Below are 14,636 nucleotides of genomic sequence, written 5' to 3' on the forward strand. Positions count from 1 at the left end.
GCTCCTGGCATTTTTGCCTGACTTCATATTCATTGGAATGGAATTCTCAAGCTTGGAGAAGGTAATCTTTGGATATTATCCAATTTTCTAAGACCTCTTCCCTTCAGGCCCTTATCCCATGGGACTCTACCAAGCAGATACTTGAAGAGGCAAAAGTCTGCTCTCTTGAGGTCCAGGGCTGTGAGCTTGCTTTTCCTTTTCCCTCCTGCCTCTAGGACCCTGAACTTCACCATCTCATGGTCACTGCAGCCAAGGCTGCCTTTGATCTTCACATCTCCAATGACCCTCTTCTTGGTGATTATGAGGTCCATCAGAACACGTCCCCTTGTTGGCTCCTCTGTCATTTGCGTCAGGAAGTTATTGTCAATGCACTCCAGGAATCTCCTGGACTGCTTTTATCTGGCTGTGTCCCCCCAGCCAATACTGGCCTGGTTGAAGGTCCCCTGTGAGGACCAGGGCCTGTGAATGTGAGGCTGTTTTCATATATCTGTCTGTAGAGGGCATGATCCGTTTGTTCTTCCTGGTCAGAGGGCCTATAGCAGACACCCTTTATAATGTCACCTTTAATTCTAACCCATAACCTCCCAGTTGGCTCCTCTTCCATCCCCAGGCAGAGCTCCATGCACTCCATCTGCTCTGTTGCATAAAGGATAACTCTCCTTCCTCGTCTTCCCTTCCTGTCCTCCCTAAAAAGCCTGTATCCCTGTATTGCAACATTCTAGTCATGGGAGCCATCCCACCACGTCTCTGCGATCCCAGTAAGATCGTAGCCCTGGAACTGCACACAGATCTCTTAAGTCATCATGTTTATTCCCCGTACTGTGTGCATTAGAATACAGGTGCTTGAGGGGCACCCAAGTATGTTAAGAGTCATATTCATGACAGCATAGGTAAGGCTTGTGGAAGCCCATACCAAGCTCAGGAAGATGATGAGTATTAAAGTACCAATGACAGCTGAAAAGAGGATTGCTGTGGAAGTCATCAAACTCCAGCCCTCACTATTCTGCTGTCAGTCTTGTTCCCCCACCGCACTCAGAAAAGATGTATTTCTCTCACGCTTCTGGCCGTTGTGGACTATCTTGAATGCTTTGTTGCTGTTGCTGCTGGTTGATGTGACATGTGAGCTATACTCTTTTTCACAGGTCTTTGCTGACAAACCTGTGCCAGTAGATGAGATTTATTTTTAGGACTAAATTAATATCTTTGATTTTTGCCTGATGCTTTTAGCTTCTGAAGTATTTAATTGGCTATTCAAGCATCTGCTACTACCTAAGCAGCTGTTGAATGACAGTGGAATAAACTGGTCAGGTCTGTTGCTGTAACTATGATTGTGCTGGAGACCCAGGCAGCTGGGATAAAGAGTGCACAGAAAGGAAGATGTTTCATTGTGTTTATGTATTTGGGCGGAGCCAGATGGTGAGTTGACAAGCAGATCAGCCGGGAAGAGGACGTGTTGGATTGGGGTAGACCACAAGCATAGCTTGATGAAAACACAGCAAAGCTAGCTCCTCCTCTTAGCAAGAACAGCTCTTGAGTACTTAGGCCGAGGTGGCAACAGACTTTGCCTGGCTGGGGTTTTTTGTTGGGGTGGGTTTTTTTTTTTAATTCTATCTTTTTGTGATGCCTGCTTTTGAGAGAAAGTCTTTTCTAGCTTTGTTTCTCACAAAGGTCTGGTGTGTTTGTTCTAATTTTTCTCCTCTTGGTCAGAAGAAGGAAGTTGTCCTTCAAAAAAGGGGAGATGCAAATGTTTCTGCAGAAAATCTGTTTTATCAAGCTTTATGTCTGCATTATCTGGTCTACAGTAAAATTTCCCATAGGAATTGAGAACAGTTTTTATATATATATATATATTCTTGACTTGTTGACCTGTTTGAAGGTCTTAGTCTCAGCTTTGTACTGTACCAGGTTCCTAAGATTGCAACAGTAACATGTTTGAGTAGATTTTTCTAATATTCCTTGCAGTGACTTCTGGGGCAAATCTTTCATCTCAGCCATATCAGGAGCAGTGCTGGAGAGCATGCTTGTTGGCTGCACAGTGTCCATAATTTCTGTCATTGTGTGTGTGTTTGGTCTGTCTGACAGCTGAAATGTTTGTAATCAATGTGATTTGGTGGCAGCCAGAAAGAAATTCCTAAGGCTGGTAAACATGTAAGTAGAAGAAAAAGCACTGATCTTTATCATTAAGAAAGGTGGTATCATTCTTAGGAAGTTTGAAGATAGAGGCTTGTAGTGTTAGTGATGAAAAAGGAACAAGAAGCAGCTAATGAAATGATTTAAGGGCTGTCAGAAAGAGGTCTAAGCATAGGTCTCCAGACACATGCTTTCAATTTGTGACCAAAACAGTGCTGATAAACACAGTGTTTTAGCTATTGCTGTACAGTGCTTGCACAGCATCAAGGCTTTTTTAGTTTCCGCTCTGTTCCCCACAGTGAGTGGGCTGGGAGGGAGCGCAAGCTGGCACAGCTGACCTGTAGTGACCAAAGAGATATTCCATACTGAGTAATGTCATGCTCAGCAATAAAACTGGTGGGGTTTTTTCCCCTCAAAGTAGCCATTGCCTGGGGACTGGCAGGGCATCTGTCTTCTGGTGGTAAGTGTGGTTGGAGGTTTGGTTTTGTTTATCACTTTTGCCCTTCTGATTCTTTCCCCTATCCCACATGCAGGGGAGTGAGCAAGCAACTGGGTGGGGGCTTGTCTGCCAGCCTGGTCAACCCACCACACCAGATATGTGTGAATTAGGGTTATGTTTCTATAAACTCGCTGTTCTGCAGTGTTAAAAACTCAAGTGACTTTGGCTTTTGGTATCATGTTAAAAGGAGAATATAGTACACAATCTTCCAGAGGCTCTCTCTGAAATCAGTATTTGCTAATTGATTTATATTTAAAAAGAGCTTTATTTTTGTGTTGGAATAGGTAAATATTGAAGAGAAGAGCTATACAGTAATTTGTGAGGGAAAGGAGAAGGGAGGATACTAATTTGAAATATGTTAAAGTTTGAAGAAAATCATTCTTTGTTAATTAGGAAAATTTTATGTTATTTGAAAGGCAAAAATCCACTGAGTTTTACTTTCAGGGAAGCCTTGAGTTTTGAAATTGTTTGTTTGAATGTAAATAATTGTTCTTGAGGGAATAGATCAAATTGCTTTTATGTTGATTCTTGAAGGAGAAGGTTTCTTGAGTAGGTAACTTCATATATGAACTCAAGACTTGCACAGATTCCCTGAAATGTTTAATACAGACAACCTAAAAACAGAATTTGAATGGAAAATTACACATGTAAGAAAATAATTAGAACCCCAAAGTGCTACTTCACAGTGAATTGGGTTAAAATTTTGAGAAGTTTTTGTGCAAGTTTTTGTTAAGGAAATCTGAATGTTACCTGTTTTGAATCCAGTTGTCTTGGATCCCAGTAAGTATCATTCTTGTTGGATTTCCTACCTCTGTCATCAGGCCAAGGTTGTAGGTTGTTGGGGTTTTTTTTCTTTGTTTTGTTTCTGGTGTAGTGGCAGGGGATGGGTGTGTGGGTGTATTTTTTGAGACAACTTCAGGATGCCAGCAGCTGAATAACTTCTTTACACATGTAAAATCTCCTTAACCAAAACAGCTAGTCTTGCTGGCCAAGAGTTTGAGAATTACTTGCCGTGTATAGCACCTGACATATTCAGAGCCTGTCTTTTCAGTGATAGTATTTCTTGTTTTAATAAGGAGTTCTCTGAAAGCCAGGAGGGCCCCTCCAGTTGTTCTTTTAAAACCAAAAACATTATTGTAGGGTTTGCAAATAATATTCCTTAAAACATTAAGTTGGTATTTGTGTCTCTATGGATGTTGGTATTGTTGTTTGCTAATGTGGTGGAATTAGTCACTGTATTTTCCTCTGGAAATGTCCCAGTCCCTTATAAACAGTTCTCTATAGCTCCAGTCTCTTTGTGTTGGGCTGTGAGAAGGTATCAAATGATTTGGAGTTACTTGTGTCATGCCACTGGTGCAGGTCATATGATGAAGTGGTGTTCCTGAGATAATTTTCTAATTTTCTTTAATCTCTTTAGGACAGATTAAGATTAATCTGTTGTTTTTCTGGTATATTTAGTTCTTTCCTCCAAAGTCTCAGAGCATTTTTTGGTTAGGGTGGTTACTAGTTACAGCGAGCCAAGTATCTGTCAGACAGATGGATGCTTAACATAGGTGAAGTGACAGATGATCCCTTTAGTCCTCTTTACTACCCAGAGTAAAAACTGTTCTGCAAAGGGAATTTTTCCCTTTACATTACTTTTTGAGCTCTGTGAGTCCTGGATAGACATTTGCTTACTCAAACATAAATGCAGTTTCTTTTCCAACTTAACTCTTTCCTGTTAAGAAAGAATTGTCTTGAGATCAGATTTGGGGCTTTGAGTATAAGGCTGAGAGAGAGGAATATTTCATGCTGTTGTTATTAGTGAGTCGTTTAGTTACTCAGAATGTTGATTTACTCACCCTTGATGCCTATAATATATACTTCACATATAATTATCAAACATTAATACTTTGAGATTGGCAGTGATTTGTAGCAGTTGTATAACAAAACAGCTGTTGGGGGTGAATGAATAGCAGTACATTTTGACTGAAAGTTTTGTTAACTAATGAGTAAAAAGGGGATCTATTCCATGGAACTAAAAGATTTTCTAGATAATTTTTTCCTATATTTCTGTGATGTATATGTAGATGCATATATGAAGGATGTTAACTACATATGAAAATCTTTTTATTGTTAAATTCAATTGGTTTTTTGGCACTGTCAGTTGCTTTTTGTAAGTTAAAGAGAAATGAAAGTGTCATATAAAATGTGTATTGACATTTTATAATTTTGGGCTTTTATATAGACCTGTGGTTATGAATCGATTTTATTCTTTTCTTTTGTTGCTGTTAGGTTTCACTCTTTGTGGATCTTCATCTCGAAGGATTAATGTTCAGTAGCCGTGGATTCAGACATAGTAACAAATATCGAACACATTATAAATGGATGTTAGAATAATTTGGAAATACGTTATTTTAATTCAAATTCAAAATTGCTTTTTTGTTTTGTTCAGCAAACACGTATCTCTTTATGGTGCAAGCTCGTGGTATCATGTTGAGAGAAAATGTAAAAACAATAGGACACATGATCAGATTGTACACTAACAAAAATACTACACTGAATGGCACAGGTAAGAATATTTCTTGTTTAATTTCGTTTTAAAAAGCTTTATGGGGACAAAAAAAAAAAGGCCAAACCTCAATGACATAGCTTGATTATGAAAACCTAGACCCAAGTCCTACTTCTCTGTCACTGGAGTAAAAGCCAAATAGTTACTGTTTATTAGTTCACTTTAGTAGGAAATATTTGTCATAGCTGTAACAAAGATATCTTAATTTAATTATTGTTCCTTTAGTGCAGTAAAATGTTTTGTTTTTTAATCATGCTGCTAGGAATTTGTTTCTTACAAAGTTAATGCTGTCACCTGCATGATGATATGTTAGAAATCAAGCAGATAACATAGGTTTTTACACAAATGAATTCCTCTTTTTAAGATTATCCTGAAGGAAACAATTCTAGTGACTGTGTTGCTCAAACAACAATGTATCTCCCAGAAAACTTCACTTACTCTCCTTACCAGGCTTGTCCAGAGAAGCTGCCTTACATGAGTAAGTTTTAAACTGACCTTAATATTTATATAGTAAATTGGATTGTGCTTAAAACAAAATACAATTATTTTAATATAAAATATAATTGTAAGTAGTCCAAATATATAGCAGAAAATAATGAATAAAATACATCTGAAAATGGACAATAATGCTTAGCAGAGTTTTGCCTATAACTATTGTGTTACTAAAGCTTTTGGCCTTGTTACTAATCACTTAATGTGTTATAAATTGTATTTACAAATCATTTTCCTTCCTACAAATTAAATACTAAATGTCTTTATTAATATGTAAGAATACTCTATAAAAAGTACCCATTCAGAGTTGCATATTTTGAGGAATAGCTAAAGATTTCCTTTTTGGAAATGGTATTCCTGATACAAAGATTCATGAGTCAGAAACTAGTTCTCAGGTCTTCATCAGGTAATCACAGTTACCTCAACAGATAGGAAACTGAACAAGTTGGTGTACTGAAGTGAGAATTGATGGCGGTAAGAAAGTGCTAAAGCCTTGTCATAATGAGGAAGTAGTACTTAAGTACAATTGAAATGTTGTGATCCTCAGGAAATTTTAAAATTAAGCTTTCAAACCCAGCTGTTTAAGATCCCAAGCTATAAAATAAAACTTGATTAGGTAATCGTAACTTTACTTGTCATTAAGCCTAGAATCTAAACTTCTAATTATTTTGTTTGAAAGCGTTAAGTTGCAGAGGAGCGTCATGCAGAAATAAGAAACTGAATTGACTACTTTAGCACCATTGCTGTTTTGGTTTGCTGGGTTTTTATAAAATCTGCAATATCACAGCTGCCCTAAGTAGCAATATCCTAGTGTATGTAGAAGGTCTTATGAGCAGGTATTGCACAATTAAAGCAGTTACACAAACTCAGATTGCAAGAGTTCCCTGATGTAATTCAGTGTCCTTAACATGATTTAATACTGTGGCTGAAAGGCTGTTGGCATGACTTTTTTTAAATCTTCTTTCTGTAGACAAAGTATAGCTTTGTTTGGAAATATTCTTAAAAAAAATCTTGTTAAGAACTGTAATTTTTCATGTGAATTCCCCTTTCCTGCAAACTTGCCATTTTTCAGATTCAGACAAAATCCTGGGCATTGTTTGTTCTCCTCTGGCTTGTAGAAAAAGCAATCCTTAAAGACCAAGAAGTGTTAAGTAGGAGACCAGTTTTGAACATAAGAAGAAAGAGGCAATTCACTCCTGGTGGTTACTGCTTTCCCTTACCTTCACCACTGGTTGGTTGCTATTAGAGATAGTTCTTATATTTAACTTCTATAAAATTGCAGTCCCTTGGCTAAAACAGAGTTCCTTCTTTGAAAGCACTGTTGAGTTTTCAGCTTTTTTCTCTCTGTCAGGAATTGTTGTTACATTATCAGAGTTGCTGTAGGAAGCAAGGGATGATTAAGTATAAATGTTTTTTTTGTGCTCTGCATTTGGAAGAAATCATAACTTGAGTCACTAATCCATGGAATTACTTCAGTTCTAGTAAATGTTTTGTAGACAAACTTAATATTTTTGAGTGAAGAACTAATAGTAGCATTAGTATAGATCTCAAAACTAATTAGTTAAATCAAAATGTCTCATTTGGTGTCAGAATGTACCACCTAGAGAAGAATCAACTCCAAATAAATGTAAATATGTTACTAGAAGTGACTGTTCATTAGTATCTGTTATGCTAACATGTTTATTTTACTTGCTATATTGAAAATCAAACAAGTAAACTACTGACTTGTAAGAGAGAAAATTTGAAATAGTTTCTGAAGATATTTGTGACACCTTCCAGAATTCTAACCTCTTGTCTTTTAAGCTAACACCTGACAAGCTGTGGGCTGTCATTCAGCATGAGCATATAATTAAGTATTTATTATAGCAGTTCAGATCTATATCATACCAAACAATGTTTCTGATAGCCAGACTGAACTGCTGATCATTTTTTCTTCGAAGAAAAATAGTGGATTTTATTAGGCTAATCTAGATTCCATCATAACTTCCTTTTTAATCTCAACAGAGAAGATTAATTCTGTAATTCTAGCAGAATTTGTCTATAGGTCTCCTTATTGCTGCTCTCTTTTCCATCTTTTTTGTTAGTAATCTCTTTGTATTTATTCTGTCCCGCTGAATTTAATGCAGAAATCATAATTTTAATGGAAAAAAAATCACTGGATAAGTTATTGTTCAGCAAAGATACTTATGTCTCACCCTTTGGTTTTCATGTATACCTTTTTAATCACCATCTGTGTGTTTAATTATAATCTAAATAAAACTTCTTCAAAGATGATTTAATGCAATGAAATGTTGTAGGTGGTCCTCAGATAGCCAGGGAAGAAAGCTTCTTCTTGAATCACATATATTTTGACCTGCTTAATAGTCTAAGGTTGTTACAGAAGTGAGCTACTCTTCTTTACATCAGCTTGCCAGATTTACGTGGTGGAAGGAGTATGGTAAAATCATGTTTTGTTCCAAGTACATACACATAGGACCAACTAGTGCCTTCGGTGTGTGACTCAGTCTTTCAGTTTATAAGCCACTGGTTGAGCACTGCTGTACTAATTCATAAGCAAGATACCTCTACTTCAAGATAGAAGCAGTACAAAAAGAGTATTTAGTCAGCATAATTTTAATACTGACTTGAGAGGTAAATGGAAAGCAGATTATTTTTTCAGTTATGTGAATTAAACCCCTCATGTTAAGAATTTTTAAGCAGTCTGCCCAAGTCAGGTCATGGTTTGTCTAAGAACTGGCTCTTAATGAGCTCTAAGAAATATCCAGATCTTGTAGTTTGATCACCACAGCACACTGCAGTTGAATATACCTAAACTATTTTGAATAGATATTGGAAAAATCTATTTTGTATTTAAAAAAAAATAATAAAAATAATCAGTGGAGGAAGTTCTTCTGTCTCCAGAAGTAGTATATTCTAATATTCCATTAACTGAATAGTTAAGCTTTTCCTAATACTCAACGTGGTACTCAACCTGCATTTACTTTTTTCATTTGTGGATGGTTCATTTTGGTTTTATGTTTGTTTGGTTTTTAATTTTTTTTCCCTTCTGCCAGTTAGTTGGATTTCTCCCTGCCCTTCTTGATGCTTGGAAAAAAGTTGCCATGCATGTACCAAATTATTCTGTCTTGGAAAAGACTTATGTTTTTGTCAGTCTCTTCCTTTGTAGATAAGCCAGTACTTTTAGCCTTTCTAAACTTTATAGTTTCTAAAGCTCTTGTCATTCTTCATTTTTTGTATTGTAGACTTCCTCTAAGTTGATTTCCTTTTGAAGCATCGGAACCGGCTAAAACTCTGATTACAAAACAAATGTGATTACCTTCTCTGTCTTTCTTAGAACAGCAGTTAATGTATTCCAGAATAAGATTTGCCATTTTACTGCAATTGCATTACAGTGTATTGCCTCTTATTAATAGACAATCCATTATAAACCATAGAATCAGAATGGTTTGGGTTGGAAGGGACCTTAAAGATCATCTAGTTCCAACCTCCCCTGCCATGGGCAGGGACACCCTCCACTAGACCATGTTGCCCAAAGCCCCATCCAACCTGGCCTTGAACACTTCCAGGGATGGGTCATCCACAACCTCTCTGGGCAACCTGTTCCAGTACCTCACCACTCTCACAGTAAAGAATTTCTTTCTAACATGTGATCTAAATCAACCCTCCTTCAGCTTAAACCTGTTACCCCTTGTCCTGTCACTCCATGCCCTGATAAACAGTCCCTCACCAGCTTTCCTGTAGGCCCCTTCAGGTACTGGAAAGCCGCAATTAGATCTCCCTGGAGCCTTCTCTTCTGCAGGCTGAACAATCCCAACTCTCTCAGCCTGTCCTCATAGGAGATGTGCTCCAGCCCTCTGATCAGCTTCATGGCCCTCCTCAGGACTCTCTCCAACAGCTCCATGTCTCTCCTGTACTGGGGCCCCCAGAGCTGGACGCAGTACTCCAGGTGGGGTCTCAGGAGAGCGGAGTAGAGGGGCAGAATCACCTCCCTTGACCCGCTGGTCACACTTCTTTTTGATGCAGCCCAGGACACGGTTGGCTTTCTGGGCTGCAAGCGCACACTGCCGGCTCATGTTGAGCTTCTCATCAATCAATACCCCCAAGTCCTTCTCCTCGGGGCTGCTCTCAATCCATTCCCTTCCCAGCCTATAGTCGTGCTTGGGATTGCGCCGACCCACATGCAGGACCTTGCACTTGGCCTTGTTGAACTTCATGCAGTTCGCACGGGCCCACCTCTGCAGCCTGTCAAGGTCCCTCTGGATGGCATCCCTTCCCTCCAGCGTGTCGACCACACCACACAGCTTGGTGTTGTTGGCAAACTGGCTGAGGGTGCACTCGATCCCATTGTCCATGTCACCGACAAAGATGTTAAACAGTGCTGGTCCCAGTACCGACCCCTGAGGGACGCCACTCATCACCGTTCTCCAATTGGACGTTGAGCCGTTGACCAAAACTCTCTGAGGGCGACCATCCTGCCAATTCCTTATCCACCGAGTGGTCCATCCATCGAATCCACGTCTCTCCAATTTAGAGACAAGGATGTCGTGCGGGACAGTGTCAAATGCCTTGCACAAGTCCAGGTAGATGATGTCAGTTGCCCTTCCCTTATCCGCCAACGCTGTAACCCCATCATAGAAAGCCACCAAGTTTGTCAGGCACGATTTGCCCTTAGTGAAGCCGTGTTGGCTTCAAAATATCTTTCTGCATACTGCAGCATAGCCATGTATTTCCTGTTTTGTGTGTGTATGCTTCATTTCTCCTTCAGTAACAATCCATACTCTTTTTATTAATTTCACTCTGTTGATTTCAGTATGTGTCTGATTTGTTGAAATTTATTGTTTTCTGATTCTGTTCTTCAAAATGCTTTCTGCTTCCCCAGCTTTCTTTTTTTTACAGGTTGTACAAATATGTTTTATTACAGCATGCCAGACAGTAATGGAAGTAGTGACTACTAAGCCCAGATATTTACTGCGATGCCTTCTCCTGCCCCCCACCAATGACAGGGAAATCCTGCTGATTTCTGTTCGCCCATCTCCTTTGTACGTTTGATAGTACCAATATTTCAGGGTTTACTGTAGCTACTTTTTAAACAGTCTGGAGGGAATTTCTTCATGTCCCATAAAGGTAGAAGCACTTGCCTTATATAAATACTGTTTTACCATTCTTTTTTTTTTTTTTTTTTAAATTTAAACTCTATAAGCATCTGATTACATCTAAACTTTTCTCAGGAGAGTAAGGCACTCGAGTCCTTTCATCATGTGTTGTTTACTTCCTTTTCTGGTGTAATAATTGACCTTTATCTTTATTTTCCTGTTAGATTGTATAAACTGAAAGGTTCTTGTTGCTTCTCTGTCTCTTGGTAGTTGAAATTTGATTTAGAGATTTCTTTTTTTAAAAAAAAATTAATTTGTACATGTTTATATACAGGTCCTTTGTTGATTGCCCTTGTTTCGACTTTTTGTAAGATTTCTTTTTCAGGTTATTGAAGAGTTTCAGATACAGCCATAATGATCTTCTAAGCTTTTTGTTTTTTTAACTATTATTTTATTTTTATTTAAAGCTCTGTAGGATTAGCTTGTTCTGGTGTATATTTATACAGTCTTTTCAGCAACTGCCAGGTTTAATTTTTCTTATAAAATAAATAATTAAATGTGTTTGTTTAAATCTGCTCTTAAAATATCTTCTCCTTATTGTGCTGTTCCTGATGCATTTTTTCCTATAATTTTCCTTTTTTTTTAAATTACCTTCTACATTTGCAAGTAGTTCTACGTTTAATCATATCCAAAACTAAAATAGCTCTTGCAGTATCTTCTGCCTTCTTCTGAAAACAATAGGTTTTCCTAGTATGTTCCAAAAAATTTCAGTCTTTCCAGAAGATTGAGATAGCTAGACAACTCAGTGTTACAACATGAAGCAATCTTTTGGACATAAATAGGATCTTTCGGGTATGGGCACAGGGGAGAAAATGGGAGTGATTCCTTTCATTCACTTCAAAATTCTGACCCTCACCAAAAGACTTAAAGTTTAAGACAAAAATAAGTAGAATAGTTTATGGTGTCTATCAGATAGTTATTGCAAGATTTTTATTTGATGATCTAGCATAGTAGTTGCTGAAGAACTACTTGAGCTTCTGGTTAATGAGTTTTACATTCCTCTTCTCCCCAAATTTTCTTGATTCCTTCTATTTCTGCTTTTGAGATTATCTACTATGAATCATTATTTCCAGTTTTGAAATTTATGTATGTGCCTAAGCTAATGACTGACAACTTTCAGTTATCAACTAAGTCTAAGTATTTTTTCATAGTAAGTACAAACCTGAATATTTTGCAACCAGCTAATTAGTTCTTTCAGTGGCAATTCTCAAATCCAGCCCCTTGCTATAAATTGGTTTGATGCAGACAGTAGTGAATTAGTGGATGAAGATTGTACATAAAATGTGCATAATTATCTAGAATTTAAATTGAGGAAGCTTGTTGAGTGCAGTGATGATGCATTTTCTTTTTTTGTGGAAATATAGGTAGGAAGACACCCAGAATTTGAGTATCAGTTCAGTAATGCAGATGATGTGGAATTGTTAAGTGGTACTTGAAATGAAAGGTGACTAATAGATACAGAATTCAAATTGCTTTGCTTGTTCTCTGTCTTCTGAAATGAGTATTTTGCTTACAGGATTTATTGAAGGAATGTTTATATTGGGAAATACTGAAATTCATTCTGTAAAACTGAATATTAAGAGGATGCTATAAAGTATTTCTTTTTTATCTGTAGGTAGTGTACCTACAAATTTCTGATGCTATTTGTCTATGAGAAACCTTGTAGCATTAGACCTATCGTCTTAATTGAAATTAATAAATACTTTTTTTTTTACTCTATTTAGGAGGCCTTATCGATGTCAATATGAGTGAAATTAGTTTTGATGAAATTCAGCAACTGTTTTCAAAAGATTTAGACATTAAACCAGGAGGACACTGGAAACCAAAAGACTGTAAGCCACGATGGAAGGTGAGATGCTGCTTTTCTGTTTTTGTATTTTTTTCCCCTGTTGATGTATAAGAATAGTTTACCATTGCAAGCACTCAGTCTTTTACTGCTATGTATCGCATATAATAGGTAGTATGTTATAGTCTATGTATTATGCTACCTGTGCTCAAGAAGAGATTAAAGTGTGAAGAAAAACTTGAAATGGATTGTCAAGAACTTCTAAAGGTTCGTTAACTGTTGTTACTGAACATTTTATCATGTGGATACGAACTTGTCCTATATGTATGTTGCTTAAAGTATAATTAGAAGCAAGTGGAAAGGAAAGTCTTGTTTATATTTTACTCAAATTTTTTTTCTTAATTGTTTGAGCAAAATTCCAACACTCTTTCCTAGTGGGAATGAAAGCGAATTTAAATGTAAAAGTTGAAAGCCTGTGTAAGCCATAGGAAACTTGATCTGTATTGAAACATGAAAATTTGAAAATGCTAATATAATAGCTTTATATATATATATATATATGTAATTTTTTGAAGGTGGCGATCCTTATTCCTTTTCGGAATCGCCATGAGCATCTTCCAATTTTTTTCCGTCATCTGATACCTATGTTGCAGAAGCAGCGGCTGGAATTTGCCTTCTATGTTGTTGAACAGGTAACTGCATTTATTTGAAAAGTGACTCTTCGAGATTCTTTACTAAAGGGGATTTGATATTCTTACTAAGATTTGGATGAATCCAGAATTTAAAAATTGTTACTCCGCTGTTCTAATGCTTTGAATGAAAAAGGAAGGTTCAGCTCCATTCCCCAGTTTAAGCAGTGGCTTAAACATGTTGCTTTTCTTCAAATATGGGCTGATATTTTATAGGGGATAACACAGCCTCTATTATCTTTTAAAATAAATCTATTATCTTCGTAAGTTTTGAAGGACAAAAAAATGGGGCTACATCTGGCTGGCAACCGGTCACCAGCGGTGTTCCTCAGGGCTTAATTCCAGGGTATATTTATCAATGGTCTGGATGCAGGAGTTGAATGCACCATTAGCAGGTTGGCTGATGATACCAGACTGGCAGGTGCTGTTGACTCTCTTGAGAGATGGGGTGCCTTGCAGAGCGATCTAGATAGATTGGAGCATTAGACTAAGATTAATGGGATGAAATTTAACAAGTCGAAATGCCAGATTCTGCACCTGGGACAGAGTAACGCTGGCACAAGTATAAATCAGGAGAGGAGTGGCTGGAGAGCAGCCCTGCAGAGAGGGATCTGGGGGTGCTGCTCAATAGCAGCTCAATATGAGTCAGCAGTTTGCATCAAACACAGCATAACCAGTCGGTCAGAGGTGATTATCCTGCTGTACTCAGTGTTGGGGCAGCCTCACCTTGAGTCCTGTATGCAGTTCTGGTCCCCACAATATAAAAGGGATGTTAAGGCACTCGAACGCATCCAGGGGAGGGCAACAAAGCTCCTGTGAGGAGTGGCTGAGGACTCTGGGTTTGTCTAGTTTGGAGAGAAAGAGACTAAAGGGCAACCTCATTGTGCTCTGCACCTTCCTGATGAGGGGAAGTGGAGAGGGAGGTGCTGATCTCTTCTCCCAGGGATCCAGGGACAGGATGTGTGGGAATGGCTCAAAGCTGCACCAGATGTTCAGACTTGACATCAGGAAGCATTTCTTTACCCAAAGGTAGTCAAACACTGGAACAGGCTTCCTTAGAGAGATGGTTGATTCCCCAAGCCTGTCAGTGTTTGAGGCATTTGGACAACACCCTTAATAACATGCTTTAATTTTTGGTCAGCCCTGAAGTGGTCAGGCAATTGGACTAGATAATCATTGTAGGTCCCTTCCAACTGAAATACTCTGTTCTATTCTAGTTGACTGTTTTAGCAAGAAACAAAATGTAATGTTTCTTTCTTAGTTTGTGCTGGTGTTTCTTTAACTCATAATGTCATGATCCATTAATCCAAACCACCCATATTTTGATGGTTCAGAG

General features: G+C 37.9%; 1 protein-coding gene across 2 annotated transcripts in view; it reads left to right on the forward strand.

Moving 5' to 3' along the window:
* B4GALT6 (beta-1,4-galactosyltransferase 6) overlaps positions 1-14,636 on the forward strand; it is a 38,719-nt gene that overhangs the window by 15,420 nt on the left and 8,663 nt on the right. The window contains exons 2-5 of one of the 2 annotated variants that reach the window (XM_054815093.1): positions 5,064-5,180; positions 5,545-5,658; positions 12,550-12,674; positions 13,187-13,303. In XM_054815093.1, the coding sequence (XP_054671068.1) occupies positions 5,064-5,180; positions 5,545-5,658; positions 12,550-12,674; positions 13,187-13,303 (473 nt within the window). The remainder of the gene's footprint in view (positions 1-5,063; positions 5,181-5,544; positions 5,659-12,549; positions 12,675-13,186; positions 13,304-14,636) is intronic. The other variant, XM_054815094.1, reaches the window with a different exon arrangement.

Source organism: Grus americana, chromosome 2 (genome assembly GCF_028858705.1).
Source record: "Grus americana isolate bGruAme1 chromosome 2, bGruAme1.mat, whole genome shotgun sequence".
Taxonomy (NCBI): Eukaryota; Metazoa; Chordata; class Aves; order Gruiformes; family Gruidae; genus Grus; species Grus americana.